Source organism: Henckelia pumila, chromosome 3, assembly GCF_033568475.1.
Source record: "Henckelia pumila isolate YLH828 chromosome 3, ASM3356847v2, whole genome shotgun sequence".
In the NCBI taxonomy this organism is placed as follows: domain Eukaryota; kingdom Viridiplantae; phylum Streptophyta; class Magnoliopsida; order Lamiales; family Gesneriaceae; genus Henckelia; species Henckelia pumila.
The window spans coordinates 196,882,945-196,898,164 of record NC_133122.1 but is presented as its reverse complement, the minus strand read 5'-3'; the positions used below and the strand labels follow the sequence as shown (position 1 = coordinate 196,898,164).

General features: G+C 37.3%; 2 protein-coding genes across 2 annotated transcripts; one reads left to right on the top strand and one right to left on the bottom strand.

The window, feature by feature from the left end:
* The first annotated feature begins 1,955 nt into the window (after positions 1 to 1,955).
* Positions 1,956 to 2,810, top strand: LOC140890308 (uncharacterized). The gene has a single exon (XM_073298070.1). The coding sequence runs from the start codon at positions 1,956 to 1,958 to the stop codon at positions 2,808 to 2,810; it is 855 nt and encodes a 284-aa protein (XP_073154171.1).
* Positions 2,811 to 4,410: 1,600 nt separating this feature from the next.
* Positions 4,411 to 7,111, bottom strand: LOC140893253 (uncharacterized). The gene is made up of 2 exons (XM_073302321.1): positions 6,494 to 7,111; positions 4,411 to 4,863 (listed from the first exon to the last, which is right to left on the bottom strand). Exons 1-2 carry the CDS (start codon positions 6,791 to 6,793, stop codon positions 4,705 to 4,707), a joined length of 459 nt encoding a protein of 152 aa, XP_073158422.1. The 5' UTR covers positions 6,794 to 7,111; the 3' UTR covers positions 4,411 to 4,704.
* Positions 7,112 to 15,220: the final 8,109 nt, after the last annotated feature.

Genomic DNA, 15,220 nt, shown 5'->3' with positions numbered 1-15,220 from the left:
TGTTGTCCGTACGATACCAAATTTATATATATATATATATATATATATATATATATAATTATTACTAAAACGTAATTACCAATAAAAGAAATAAACATAATCAAATATATGTTTTTTGGTTCAAAATTTGATATAATATTGTCACTATTTTTTATTTTAACTAGTTTTTGTGTGCAAAAATATTCACAAACAATATAGATGCATAATAATGTATCTATTTTTTCTATAAAAATTTTAAATTTGATTAAATGTTATCATTATTTTTTAATTACACTTAACTTTTTTGTATCCATATATATGTGAAAATATCCATAAATTCTATCTGTAATGAAATTATGAATTTGGTTTCACAATTTAAAATTTGATCGAATATTATAACTAATTTTTTTTTTCAGTTAATTTTGTGTTTCCATATCGTGAACATTTATATAAATGAAATATATGCTAATATAAAAATTTTATTTTATATTTGATTAGATGTTATCACTTATCAGCAATTTTCTATTTATTACAATATATTAATTTTTGTTTTAAAATTGAAAATTTGATATGATGTTATCACAATTTTATAATTTCAAACAAATGTTTCGTGTGCATATATATGTAAAAACAATATTAATAATTTTTACAATAATATTTTAAAAACAAATAAATTTATTATATCATATCAATACTTTGATATAAATTTCAAATACAAATCAAAATTTTATTATTTAAAAAAAACAAATTTTTTCTAGGAATATTTAATTTAAATTTTAAAATATTATAGATTTAAATTTACTCAAAGAGCATATAAATAACTAAACCAGTCGAGTTCGAGAAACTATATAAATTAATATATTTTCACAAGCCAAAAAAATGAGTCGAGCCCGATCCAGAACCTGAGCTCAAGCTGACGAGCCACTAAACGATCCAATCCCAAGTCCAAACCCGAGCTCGCAAGCCACTAAACGAGCCGAGCTCGAGCCCGATCTGACGAGCCACTAAACGAGCCGAGCTAACAAGCCATTAAACGAGCCGAGCTAACGAGCCATTAAACGAGCTGAGCCCAAGCCCGAGCTAACGAGCCACCTAAACGAGCCGAGCTCGAGCTTCCGAGCCTATTAACGAACATGTTCGCGAGCTAATGAGCCGAACATCCTTAAGCTCGCTCGGGCTCGGCTCGTTAAAATTTTCGAGCTCAAAATTAAGCTCGGGCTCGGCTCAATAAGCTTAACGAACGAGCCCGAACGAGCTTTTACACGAGCCGAGCTCCGAATAGCTCGCGAACAGTTCGATTCATTTACATCCATATTTTCATCGAAGGATTATTTTCTAACAAGTTGCACATGCTCTTGCATTCGGTCGAAGTGTAATATTGAATTTCATAAGGAATTTGAATTTTTTTTATACCTAAAGTTGTACATTTTGACTTATTGTCATGTTAATGAAACTTTAGTTTGGCTTAAAAAATCTACGCAGAATATCAGACATAATCCAATATAAAAAAATGAATGTGGCCAATCATGTGTATTATTACCTTCGTATGAATAAACAATAGCCATGCATTTTATTAAAATATTAATGTTGTCAGTGAGTATCATTTAAATAGAAAAAAGTTTTGTTAACGAGAAGGCCAATCTTGCTATATTTATAATAAAAATTAAGATTTTTGATATAATTTTTTTTAATAAGTTATCATATTCCTCTCATAAAAGATGTTTTCATTTGAATTATCGTGTGTTTTTGTTAAATAAAAATTAGAGTACTTTTTTTTTTTTAAACAATGGTGTTGGGAAAGATGCTTGCGGTGTCCTTTTTTTTTTTTATCTTGTCAAAATTTCTACAGCCCAATAAATACACATCAACAAATTTTGCCTTACTCCATTCACATTCCCCTTTCCCACCTCCATTAAAGCAGCAGCTCCTTCACCGCCCGCACCATGAAAGCTTGAATCACTGAAAGCTTGCTTCCAATGGGTTGCTGTGTAAGCACAGGCGCTTCCGAAATTTCGAAATCTGAGAGCAAAAAGAAGCGTTGCAGCAAATCTCCACCTCCCACCCATCCGCTCCAAGAAGAAGAGGCGGTGAAAGAAGTACTATCGGAAACCCCCACCGTACCCAGACGCCCGTCGCCTGCATTCCAAGGAAATGGACCAACCCAAACTCCATTCATCAAGGCTGCGCCATTGCTGATGCAAGGACTCTCCTCCAAGCCTCGCCCAGAAGAGAGGAATCCCCGAAACGGCGTCGTCCCCCAGAAGCCGTACGTGGTTTTCGGCGGCGAGGAAGCTTCCGAGGAGGTCTCCGAGATCTGCAGCACTGTGAGCGAGAGCGTCAGTGTTTCCACTTCCGTAGCGGAGAAGAAAGACAACTACGGCCGCGAAAACGACGTCGTGAGTGGGAGACGGAACAGGTCACCGGCGAGAGCCGGGAACCAGCCGTTTCCCGGAGAATGTAAGAGAGATAGGTCCGCCGGTAAATCGCCGTACCGGAGGTCGGAACCGTCGCCGGGCCGTGTCCGGACCGGACCTGGACCTGGAACCGGGTCTGGGAGGAGGAAGGACGGCGGTGACGAAATCCCGGTGAGAAGATCGAGATCTCCGATGATGCGTGCAGACCCTGGGTCAGTCAAACCTAGCCCGGGTCGGATCCAAGCAGCGAGGAAAACGGGTAAATCTCCGAGTCGGGTCCGTACAGGGTCGGGCGAGAAGGTCCGAAAGCTCGAAGAAGAGACGGAGGACAATCGGGACCACCAGTGGCCACCAATGACTAGCAATGAGCTACTGGAAAACCCACTCGTGTCCTTGGAATGTTTCATCTTTCTGTAAGAGCTGACGTAGGTTCTTTGATGTAATTGTTAACACGTTAAGGGATATTTTGGTCTTATCAAAGTAGACCGGAAAAAGTCTTCCCTCTCCCTTATTAGGTTGTGTTTTTGTATAAAAGTCAAAAGGTAAGTTTGGAGTTTGGAGGGAAATATATTCATGTTTAACCTTGTGATATTTTATTAGTAAGTGCACCTTGTCGATATGTCGATATCGAGATCTCAAGTTCGAGGATCGAGTCATAACACTCAACCTTTATAATATGAAAAGAAAAATCTATAAATTGGCAAAATTGTAAAGAAAAACAAAAAATGCTTGGACTATATTTAGAAAAAAAATCTTGAGATGAAATTTTTTTTTGGGCATGTGGCGGCAATTAATGAAATGATATTTAATTTAATTTAATTTAATAATGCACTTTGGGGCTGTGCTGAGGTAAATTATTCACAAGATTAGCTTGGTGCACCATACTCTTCGAGCTCGTTTGGATTTTGTAGAATCATTTTAAAATAAATGTTTTTAAAAGTTACAATTTTTGGTTTTCAAAAAAACTCTAATTTGATTTAAAAGTGCTTATTTAAACACTTTTTTAGTCAACCAAACACCTTGTTAACTGAAAAGCATTTAAAAAAATGTTTTTCTAGCCTGACTTTTGAAACTAAACTGGGTCTTTCTCATGTCACTGTCTGCGGATTGCACCCTCTTAATTGGATTCTTTGCCCCAAATTATGTTGGTAAACGGGGAATATCAAAAGATCTTGTTGATATTGACATGTAAAAATGGTTATGTCCATGCTTGACCCGGATCCCAGATCCTAAAAAACTTGGATATGTGACCAGGGCTTTGCTCGGTTCATGAGTTTCTGGGTCGGGTTAAAGATAGTATCCAGATTTCAGTTTAGATTGACTTGAACACGTTGGATACATGATTATCATGTAAAGTTAACAATACATACAATATTATCATTCTCCCTTCATTAATAGTGATGGATACAAAGGGTAGTCAGTAAAATAACCTTTGATCAAATAATTTTTTAAAACAATGAGTACACTGAGACTGAGTACCATAGTTTGACCAAAGTTGATCTCCAAATTTGCCCAACATTTTTAGGAACTAAACTTGTTAGCAGGGCCCAAAAAATTGAAAATGAGGTGGGGCTAAGCTCTATGAAATTCTCTACTTGGGGTTGAAACTTGAAATTGATCCTATTAGTTGGACTCAATGTTTAGGTCCAATACGCCTCATAAATTAAAGTCCCAAGGCAAAATAAATTCTCACAAAAAGTTAGCAAATTTTGGTCCGTTCGAGGCATTGGATTCTTCAAGAGTTAAGTGTGGGAATAATCTCAAGTTTAAAGCGTGCTGACATTTCCCAAGATTTGACTCCTTTTGTACATGGACTCCATTCACCTGTGGTCCTAACCTTCTTTATTTACACACAGCAGTTCTAGAAATTTTTCACCAGCGGTGGTTGGCCTCCACTAACAAATTACAAAACCGTGGATCGATCATAAAACGTTATTCCAAGGGTAGCATAGACTTTGTAGAAAGGCCTCGATGATGCCCCGAAAAGATTTATTTTCCACTTCACTCAAATATCAATCTCACCGTGTAACTTTATGACAAAGGCAACGGATCCAAGAAAATACAACAATGCATCTCACTAATAACGCTCGTCTCACCTTATAATATACCAGAGCATGTTTTTTCGTAGCCTAATAACATACATACAGGAGAGCAGAGCAAATATATGTATATATACACAGCATGCTCTATGTCTAAGATCCAAAAGACGTCACGTTTTTGCATCTCATCGACTAAATTTCCAAGCCCAATATCACAAGAGTGATTCATGGTTTAGTATAACATGCAGTCTTTCTGGCTATTGCTGATGACTTTAGGCCGAGTTGGGACGATTGTGTGAGTTGGTTAGTTGTTGATGCGATGGCCATGTGATCCGTTCGGGGGGACAAGGGATTGGGGCCGGATGGGCGATGTATTTAGGGACGGTGTCGCCAGGCATTAGTACCGATACTTCTTTGGCGTTGAGGGACATCTGGGAAAAAATGAATTCAAACGAGTCAGTGTCCAAGAAAATGCAAAATAAAACCATCTCCTTCTCAAGTTCACTTTCCTTTTCTTGAGCACAATATTAAGCATTTTGCTTCATGTAAGTTTCTAGATTTACTCTCCTGAAATGAATTTTGGCTCCCCCATGGGACACTAAAAACTACATCCGCTGCAATCAAGAATTCACGTTCTTGCTATTTAGACACCACTTGATTCGTGAGATTGAGATGATACAAATATATAATATGAGGCAAAAAATTGATATATATGAATATTATAACTATTTTTAACTCGACTTGTTTTCCTCCACACTTTTAAATATGAAGTTATAAAAGTCGTACAAGCACAGATAACTAATATTGTCTTAAAATCAACATTATTGGACCAATATTATATTATCCAAAACAATACTAAACAATCGAATACAGCCATAATTCACAGTATACAAGGAACCTAGCTTGTTGTGTGCATTATTAAAGATGGGAAAGCAGACAATAAACTAACAGGAAAACAAACTTTAGTTTTCAAGGTTGACATACTGTCCCAAACAAGTTGTTTAATTAGTCCGCTCTCAAGATTATACGTTTCAATGTACATAAATAAAAAGTGTTTTCCAATTTTGCTAAGACAAACATCATGTTGGAACATCCGAACAGGACTTCAAACTGAATCGAGTTCAAAATAGCTCATTTTTTTCAATATTCAAGCCGACTCGATAAAATCGAGCTCGAGCTCTAATAATATAAAAATCCGAGTGTATATATACATCACAACAAGGGGGTGGGGAAGAGCTACAGGAAGAAGAAATGAATACTTTTAAGGCCTAAAGCTTCGTCTCTCATTAATGGGAGTAGGGACCAAGAAACCAGCTAACAAATTCTTGAATGGGCCATTTCTTAAATTAGTAATTATACACAGTAGCGTGCCAAAATCCCAGGAACATGCACATGCTGTTATTCTTAAACAATTCAAGACTTTATGGTGTAAAAAACAACACAACCTAATCCACAAATCTCTTTTTATTCAAATATATTATTATTTATTCCCAATTTCCCGCATAATTTCTTACTTCCGGGGGAAAAAAAACATTATCCCCTGAATTTAAACTATTTATATTTCAGATTGAATGCTTCAGAACCAGTGACAAGCATCATACAATTTTGTTTTCTCACAAAGATTTATAAATGTTTGTCCCCTAATATAATAATTTTGACTTCATCCATTCAAGTAACTCTTCCTCCTCTTGCTTGTTAGACACAGAAGCATTAATGTAAATAAAGAAACGTTATTACAATTTTCTACCGAAATCAAGAAACTGGCGAAGATGACAGAACAATTCGGGCAAGTAGATGAATGTGTATGAATTTGGATAAAATCAAAAGAAATGGGGAAAAACAAAAAAAGAAATGATTGGGCCTTTTGTCAGAAAAGTAATCATCAAAAAACCAAAATTTTAATCCAAAGTGCCAAACAGTGAAGTGAGCGAACCAACCAATAAAGGGCAAAAACAAGAGCAACAAAAGAGAAGAAAAAAGGAGACGAAAAGTCAAGAAAACCATATATTTATGTAATAAAACCCACGTAAATTATTATAACAAATCCAAGAGAATGCTTACTTTAGGAGATGGGTAACCAAGCTTCGCATTGAAGCCACCAGCACGATTCTGAGCCTCAATGTCGGACTGCAACCGGCGGCCACCGCCCGCCGTCACTCCAAGCGACGTAGTCCTGAGAAACTTCTCGAATATAGCCATGACAAGAAACATGGAAATGAGAATAGCAGTGGCCACAAACCCAAACGAAACAGCGTTTACAGAGTTGTCAAAGTGAGTCCAATCATCATCTTTCTGCACGTACGGCGGCGCACCACTCGGCGCCGGCGGCCAGCCTCCCCACCCATCTTCCTTACCACCCATTGCAGAAACCCACCTCAAGATTCAAACTTTCAGCAGTATTTAAGCTCCACACGCACACAAAAGGTGGCTTCTGATGTTTTCAGAGACAGGGAAATGCTTTTTCCAGGAGATTTCTTCACGGCATTGCTAGCAAAATGAAGAACAGTTGTATGAAAACTAGATGTGGTGCAATAATTCTACGGACATAAGATCCTTTAATGGGTAGATATGAGACCTTTTTTGGGATTTGGATTGAAGAAATAAGTGTGTGAAGAAAGTGTTTGAGAGAAGACCTCGGCTGTTTTCGACAGTTGAAAGGAACTTCTCTGCTGTGCTCTGTTTCCCGTGCTTTATTATGTATTTGAGTGTGTGGATGATTTTGGATTCACTTTCCTATTTTCGTCTCTTTAATTAAGATGACTCTTAATTTTGACTTTTTGTTAGGCTTGGCCATAATTTTATTATATCTAATTTTAAAATCATAACGAAAGTACCATTGGTCACAAATGATTCAATAATATCATCGAAATGAATTTAAAAATGTCTCAATATATCCAAATTGGTGGAATTAGCAATCACTTGGTCGATGTTCAGTATTTGATTAATTTCTCGTACCAACATTTTTTTGGATCATTCTATCACAATGTTGTTTACCTAACTAGCGTGATTTGTATGTTATTGCTTTGATCCGAGTTTAATTAGAGCGCATCAATATACAACGACTGCGGACTCTCAAATAATATTATTTCTCAAATAATAATAATAATAACCAATGACAACTAATTACAACCACCTTGGATCAGGTACACACAAACTCTAGAACCTAATGTATTTCTTCTAATATAATTGTACAACTTATAATTGTTGATGAATCCAAGTAGGCTTATAACTTTAGATTAAATTCTTCAATCCATCGTGGTTAGTATTATACACACACATATATATATATATATATATATATATATATATATATATATATATATATATACATATGTTCTTCTTTTATTTATTTTTTTTGGACAAAACCTTGTAACATTTATTGATAAAAGATAGTGTCTCTCGTTGTAAGATTGACTAGCCAAGATGAAAAACTCTCAGACATCCATAAAAAAGAGGAACAAACAAATTTCGCCAAAGAGTGGACCACTTCATTGCCCGTCCTCCAGGCATGAAAAATAGAAATAATGTTAGAAAGAAAATTAACGATCTGATCTCTGAAGCACACAGACCTACATAGCTCAAAGGTTTCGTGACTGCTTTCACTGTCAAAAGTGAATCGAAAGAGACATAAACTTGTTGAAAGTCTTTTTCTAGGATGACACTAAGTCCTTCTTTGATAGCGAATAATTCTCCCATAACATCTGATTCTAGTTTCGCGAAGGAACGACCAAATGCAGCCAACAACTGACCGTCTTCATTACGAATCACACCCCTACACCACATCGGTTCTCCACCTCCTGAAAGATGACTTCTACATCCAAACGGAGTTGACCATACGATGGAGGTATCCATGAACTCGGTCCTGGACAAGCAGAAGGGATTGCGCTAGTTACGACAGCCTGCATCACATGAAGATAATTTTCAAGATTGGTGGACACAGCTAGGGCCTCTCGTGGCTCACTAATGTGCAATACCCGACACCGAGCACCCTATACTAACCAAGCCAAGCTTGGCAGACAAACTCCTCAAATTCAGATCTGTTTATGTTGTCCAGCAGCCACCAGAACATCTCTTGTATATCATTACTTTGTTCTTGTTTCAACCTCCTCCAAATATCATTATTCTTCCGGAGTTCACTTATTCCAGGACATGAAAAGAGAAAATGGCAAGTAGTATCTTCAAAGTTATGAAAAAATGCACCAATTCATGGCAGGAACGTGATGTTTCCCAAGATTTATTCCCATGGGAATGATATTATGAATACACGCCACAAGAAAAGACAGATTTTAGGAGGGATTGAGAGTGACCATGCTGACCGCCACCATTGCTATAATAGGGATGAGTTCGACTGATTTTCAGGTGTATCATGTAGACCAATCCCAAATATCTATCCACTTTTAACAGAGTATTGTCCTTTTGAATCATATTTCCAGAATATGATATTACTCTACTCAATATTAGATTGAGACAGCTTTAGAATATCATTTGCTACATAAGGTAGACAAACAATATGGATAAATGGTGCATTCCACTTGTGTTTAATCATCAAAGAATTGACTTTTATTCCCTCACGAAGATGAACAGTGCTAAGACCGAGTTTCCCCAAAACGAAAGAATCCATCTAGTGAAAAATATCAACTGAATTTACCATCTCCAATCCTCCAGCAAAGACCAGCCTCCAAGAGACCAAGAGGTCTCTACCCCAAATCATCGACCGCCACATATAAGTAGAGATGACAAAAATTCCTGAAATCCTGATCCTTCACAAATCTCATCTAATTCATTAAAATTTTATACCTAACAAATTTGTGGAACTTATAAGCTCCAAAACAAATTATAAGTTATTTTGGAGAACTTATAAGCTTAGCCAAACACTCACTTAGTTCCTGTCATGCCCCGGGCCCAGGCCCGTGCCTGTGTGACTGCACAATGGCCCCTATAGCAACTACTTTGTATTCGTCATCGCTTTACGAAAATGATTAACCCAAGTTGCTATAGAAGTCCATTGTAGCCCATTTAAACTCATTTTAAACCTTTCATTTTTCCCATGTCGGACAGGGGTCTCACAATCACCCCTCCCTCAGAATGCGACTTCCTCGTCGTGACCTAAACTCTCGATCCACCAGCACTGGGAATCTAGAGGTGACTTCTATGGGTTCAAGAGATGGCTCCCGTCATGTAGCACTTTGCCCCGCAGGTTCAAAAGGTGACTCCCACGCACGTAGCACTTTGTCCAGCATCGCACTTATTTCCAGGGGTCTGCCGGCTGGGGACCGTCTCTGATACCATTCTGTCACGCCCCGGGCCCAGACCCGTGCCTGAGCGACTACACAATGGGCCCCTATAGCAACTACTTCGTATTTGTCTCCGCTTTACAAAAATGATTAACTCAAGTTGCTATAGAAGTTCATTGTAGCCCATTTTAAACTCATTTTAAACCTTTCATTTTTCCCATGTGGGACAGGGGTCTCATAGTTCATTTACCGCGGAGTGAGAAAATTGGAAGACCAAGATATACCTCATGCCCCTGGACCACCGGAATATTAAGAGTTTTTTTTAATACACTCAATCATATCAGACCTTGTATTAGGGGAGACAGATAAAGCCGACTTCTCAAAATCTATCAATTGACCCGAAGCAAATTCATATGTTCTCAAAAATTCCTTAACACTGTTACAATCTTCCACAGAAGCCTGGAAAAATATGAGTTTATCATCCGCAAAAAATAAATGTGTCAACGTGGGGCAAGTAAAAGCGATCTTAACTCCCTTAAGTCGTCCTTGGAATTACAATGGGGAGAGTGTTTTTCTCAATCACGTGACAATCAGGGTTAGATCTAAATGCTATGCCAATTAATATATACATATGGTGTCATAGCTACCGAGTCATTTATGGATGTTTTAGAGACAAATTGTTTTAAAAGTAATCATGATCTTGTGTGTTAATATATTTTTGGACATTTCAATTTTCACATGAGATGTTGATATTTTATACATACTAATGTTTTTTTTCCCCATACTTTGCATGCTTATGCAGTTGAAATAATTGTCTAATCATGATATATAATTTTTGTTGGAGGTTTTAACTTTAATTTTATAGTGTGTATATATATATATATATTAAACAGATCCAAAGAAACATAAAAACTTATCAAAACATATTATATGTATCAGGATGTTACAAAGATTGTGTGTTAATTTCAGGCCAATCCAACGGATGGATTGTGAGATTCGAATTTTTGAAAAGTAATGCTCAGAACAAAAGCGAGAACGTGATTTTGCGACTTCTGAGATTTACTGGAAATGTTTGACTCGTTAGAATCAAATCTCCACCGTTCAGATTGAAGATCCAGATGTTTTAAAGCTTCAGTTTAAATTTCAGATCAATCCAACGGTTAGATTAGAAGATATGATTTTTCCACAAAAGCTGCTCAGTGCTGGAAAAAGAAGGCAGCGGCGCCTACACTTTGTCTCTACTCCTTGGCTTCCTAATAAACGCTCCAAGCACACAAATTCAAATTCAAATCTTTGCCAACTATAAATAGAGGCTTGCCAAGACCATTTAGAGACATCCCAACTCATCTCTTCTCTCCTTTGCAAGCAATTTCTCACTATCAAAGTGTTTGTGTGATATATTTGAGAGTGTTTGTAAAAAATAGTTTGTGAGTTGGTTGTGCTATTGTTGTAAACACTTGAGTGTGAAGCCAAGTGTGTTGTGCTATCGTTGTAAGCACTTGAGTGTGAAACCAAGTGTTGTGTTGAGGCTATCCTTGGAGCCCTTAAGGCCAAGAGTGTTGAGTTGTATCGGCGCGGTGATCGTGTCAAGTTGTAAGGCTATCCTTGGAGCCATCAAGGCCAAGACGTTCGAAGTGCTAGTGGATCCTTGGTTAATCGACTTAACCAAGAAGGGGAGACGTAGACGATTTATCGTCGAACTTCCATAAACATCTCTTATCCCTTTTACTGCTTTATTTACATTACGTATTTATTTACCGCACTTATTTATTTGATTGCTTAAGTCTTCCACTTGCGTACTTGCATAATCACTTTAAATTGCTAAAGTTGCCAATAGAACCTAAATTCCCCCCCATTAGGTTCTAACAAGTGGTATCAAAGCCATTTGAAAATACTTTTCAAATCCTTTTTATGGCAAACCTAGCGAGTGATTATGCTCAAGGGCAATCTACTAATCGTCCTCCTCTTTTTAATGGCATAAACTATGGGTATTGGAAAAATCGTATGTCCCTATATATCCAATCCGTAGACTATGACCTATGGAAAGTGACGGTGAAAGGTCCCTATACACCTATGAAAATAGTTGATGGGGTTGAAATTCCTAAGGGAATGGATGACTTTTCAAAAGAGGACATGAAATTAATTTCGCAAAATGCTAAAGCTATGAATATCTTGCATTGTTCCTTAGATATGAACAAGTACAACCGGATATCGATGTGCTCATCTGCTAAAGAGATATGGGACAAGCTAGAGATATGTCACGAAGGCACCAACCAAGTGAAAGAAACAAAGATCGACTTACTCCAACTCAAATACGAAACATTTGAGATGAAATCCAACGAAGATGTTGACACCATGTTCCGAAGGCTTACTCAAATCATCAATGAGTTAGCACAATTGGGAGAACAATATCCTACCAAGCAAGTTTGGAGGAGAGCTCTTCGTGCCCTACCAAAAGAATGGGATGCAAAGAGAACCGCCATCATCGAATCCAACAAAGGGGACACTGCCGCCTATGATCTTGATCAACTACATGGGACCCTAAAAACCCATGAGTTAGAAGTGTCCACAAGAAAAGAATCAAAGAAAGAAGATGTCAAGCACAAAGGGATAGCCTTGACTACACAAGTCGAAGAAGATGACGATGATGACATGGCTCTCTTCGCAAGAAAATTCAAGAAATTCATGCGAGGAAACAAATTCAAAAAGGACAAGAAACCTGAGAAAGAAGTGACCTGCTACAACTGTCAACAACAAGGTCACTACGCCAATGAATGCCCACTCAAGAAGAAAGTGGACAAAGGAAAGAAGAAAGCCCTACTAGCTACCTGGAGTGATAGCGACGACGACGACGAGGAAGCAAACTTCTGCTTAATGGCTAAAAGTGATGACATCGTCTCTGACGACGATGACGAGGTACCTACTTACGATGAACTCTTACATGCTTATAAAGATATGTTTGATATGGTTAAGGTTCTTAGAAAAGAGAATAGAAATCTTAAAAAGGAATTAGAAACTAAGGAGCATGATAACCTTAGACTTAAGAATGACTTAGATCACTTAGAAAAATCTTTCGATAAATTCAATGTGAGTAGCAATAAATTGAACAACCTACTTAGCATGCAGAAATGTAGCTTTGATAAGGGAGGAATAGGCTATGGTAAAAAGTCTATAGACTTTGCTAGTCTAATAGCTAAAGCTAAAATGAGATCAACCCCTACTTGTTCTTATTGTTGCAAATCTGGTCATGTTAGACATAAATGCAGATCATTGAAATATCAATATGTTCAAAAGAGCTATATGAAATGGAGGCCTAAGAGTACTTAACAACTCATTAGTCGGCATTATGAGATCAAAATCTAAGGGAGTTCAATATAGACCGGCTTAAAAATGCCTTGACTTGCGGCTGGTCTCCCTGTTGAACGTTGCTCTGTCCAAGGAAATAGGTTTTTAAAGTGGCCATATGCCCTACCTACTACTGGGAGCACTCTTGGAAAGTGGCGATGATGTTGCTATGAGAGACTGAACTCTTAGAAGTCTATTTTGTATCTCTCTTTTCTAACATTGTGGACCCAAAAGAACTAAAGGGTACCAAAATCAATTATTTTCAGGGAAACAAGAAAAATGCTCTCCCTAGCATATGGTATCTAGACAGTGGATGTTCTAGACATATGACGGGGAACAAGGATCTTCTTCAATCAATCAAACCAAAGGAGAAGGGGACTGTCACCTTTGGAGACAACAGCAAAGGAGTAATTGAAGGCATCGGCTCAATAGGTATATCTAATTCTTGTCTAATTGATGATGTACTCCTAGTGAAAGGACTTAAGCATAATCTACTAAGCATAAGTCAATTGTGCGATAGAGGTTATGAAGTCAAATCCACTCCCCAACACTGCACTGTATCATTTATTAGTGACAAATCCATAAATTTCAAAGGATATAGAAGTGAGAACGTTTACAAGGTCTCTTTAAATAATTTATCTTTATCAAATATAAAAAGCCTTGTATCCGTGAATGTTGATGACAACATTCTTTGGCATAGACGATTGGGTCATGTTGGTCCTAGTACCATCGAAAAACTTTTAAAACTTGACTTAGTCGTTGGTATGCCAAAACTTGATTTGAAACTTGATTCTGTTTGTGATGCGTGTCAATTTGGCAAACATACAAGGGAATCTTTTAAAAGCAAAAATTTTGTATCCACTTCTATGCCCCTTGAACTTCTCCACCTAGATCTATGTGGTCCCTCGAGGAACGCTAGTTTAGGAGGAAAGCTTTATGCGTTTGTCATTGTAGATGATTTTTCACGTTACACGTGGACATTGTTTTTAGCTCACAAAAATGATGCCTTTGAGTATTTTAAAACTTTTGCTAAACGAGTTGAGAATGAGAAAAATCTTTCAATAAAACAGATCCGTAGTGACCACGGAACTGAATTTCAAAATGAGAATTTTTCAAACTTTTGTATAGAAAAAGGCATCGGTCACAATTTTTCTTGTCCTAGGACTCCTCAACAAAACGGGGTCGTTGAGAGGAAAAATAGGACACTAGTAGATGGTTTCCTCAAGCTTAAATGATATAGATGCTACAGTTGAGGAAACACCACTTCCTAAGGAATGGACACATCACAAAGATCATCATAAAGATCTGATAATTGGAAGTTCATCAAAGGGAGTATCTACTCGCTCTTCTCTCAATAATATTTGTAATCATCTTGCTTTTGTTTCTCATGTTGAGCCAAAATGTGTTGATGATGCTTTACTTGATGATTCCTGGATTATTGCTATGCAAGATGAGTTAAATGAATTTAAACGCAATAATGTTTGGGATCTTGTTTCTAGGCCGCATGATAGACCTGTGATAGGTACTAAATGGGTGTTTAGAAATAAACTTGATGAGCATGGCACCATCACTAGAAACAAGGCTAGGCTCGTAGCTAAAGGATATAGTCAAGAAGAAGGCATTGATTATGATGAGACTTATGCTCCTGTTGCCCGTCTTGAATCCATTCGTATGTTACTTGCTTTTGCATGCTCTAGAAATTTTAAATTATTTCAGATGGATGTTAAAAGTGCTTTCTTGAATGGTGATTTGAAAGAAGAGGTCTATATTGAACAACCTGATGGCTTTGTTGATAATTTTTTATCTGATCACGTATATAGACTCAACAAAGCTTTGTATGGATTGAAACAAGCTCCTCGAGCTTGGTATGAAAAACTCTCTTCTTTTCTTATTACCAATGGCTTTACTAGAGGAATTGTTGATATTACTTTGTTTACCAAACATGACAAAGATGATTTATTAATTGTGCAAATTTATGTTGATGACATAATTTTTGGTTCTACTAATGAAACTCTTTGTCAAGAATTCTCTAAGTTGATGCAGGAACACTTCGAGATGAGTATGATGGGGGAACTTAACTATTTCCTCGGATTACAAATCAAACAGTGCAAGGATGGGTTCTTTGTGAACCAAAGCAAATACATCAAGGAGATTCTAAAGAAGTTTGGAATGGAGAACACAAAAGCATCATCCACACCGATGAGCACAT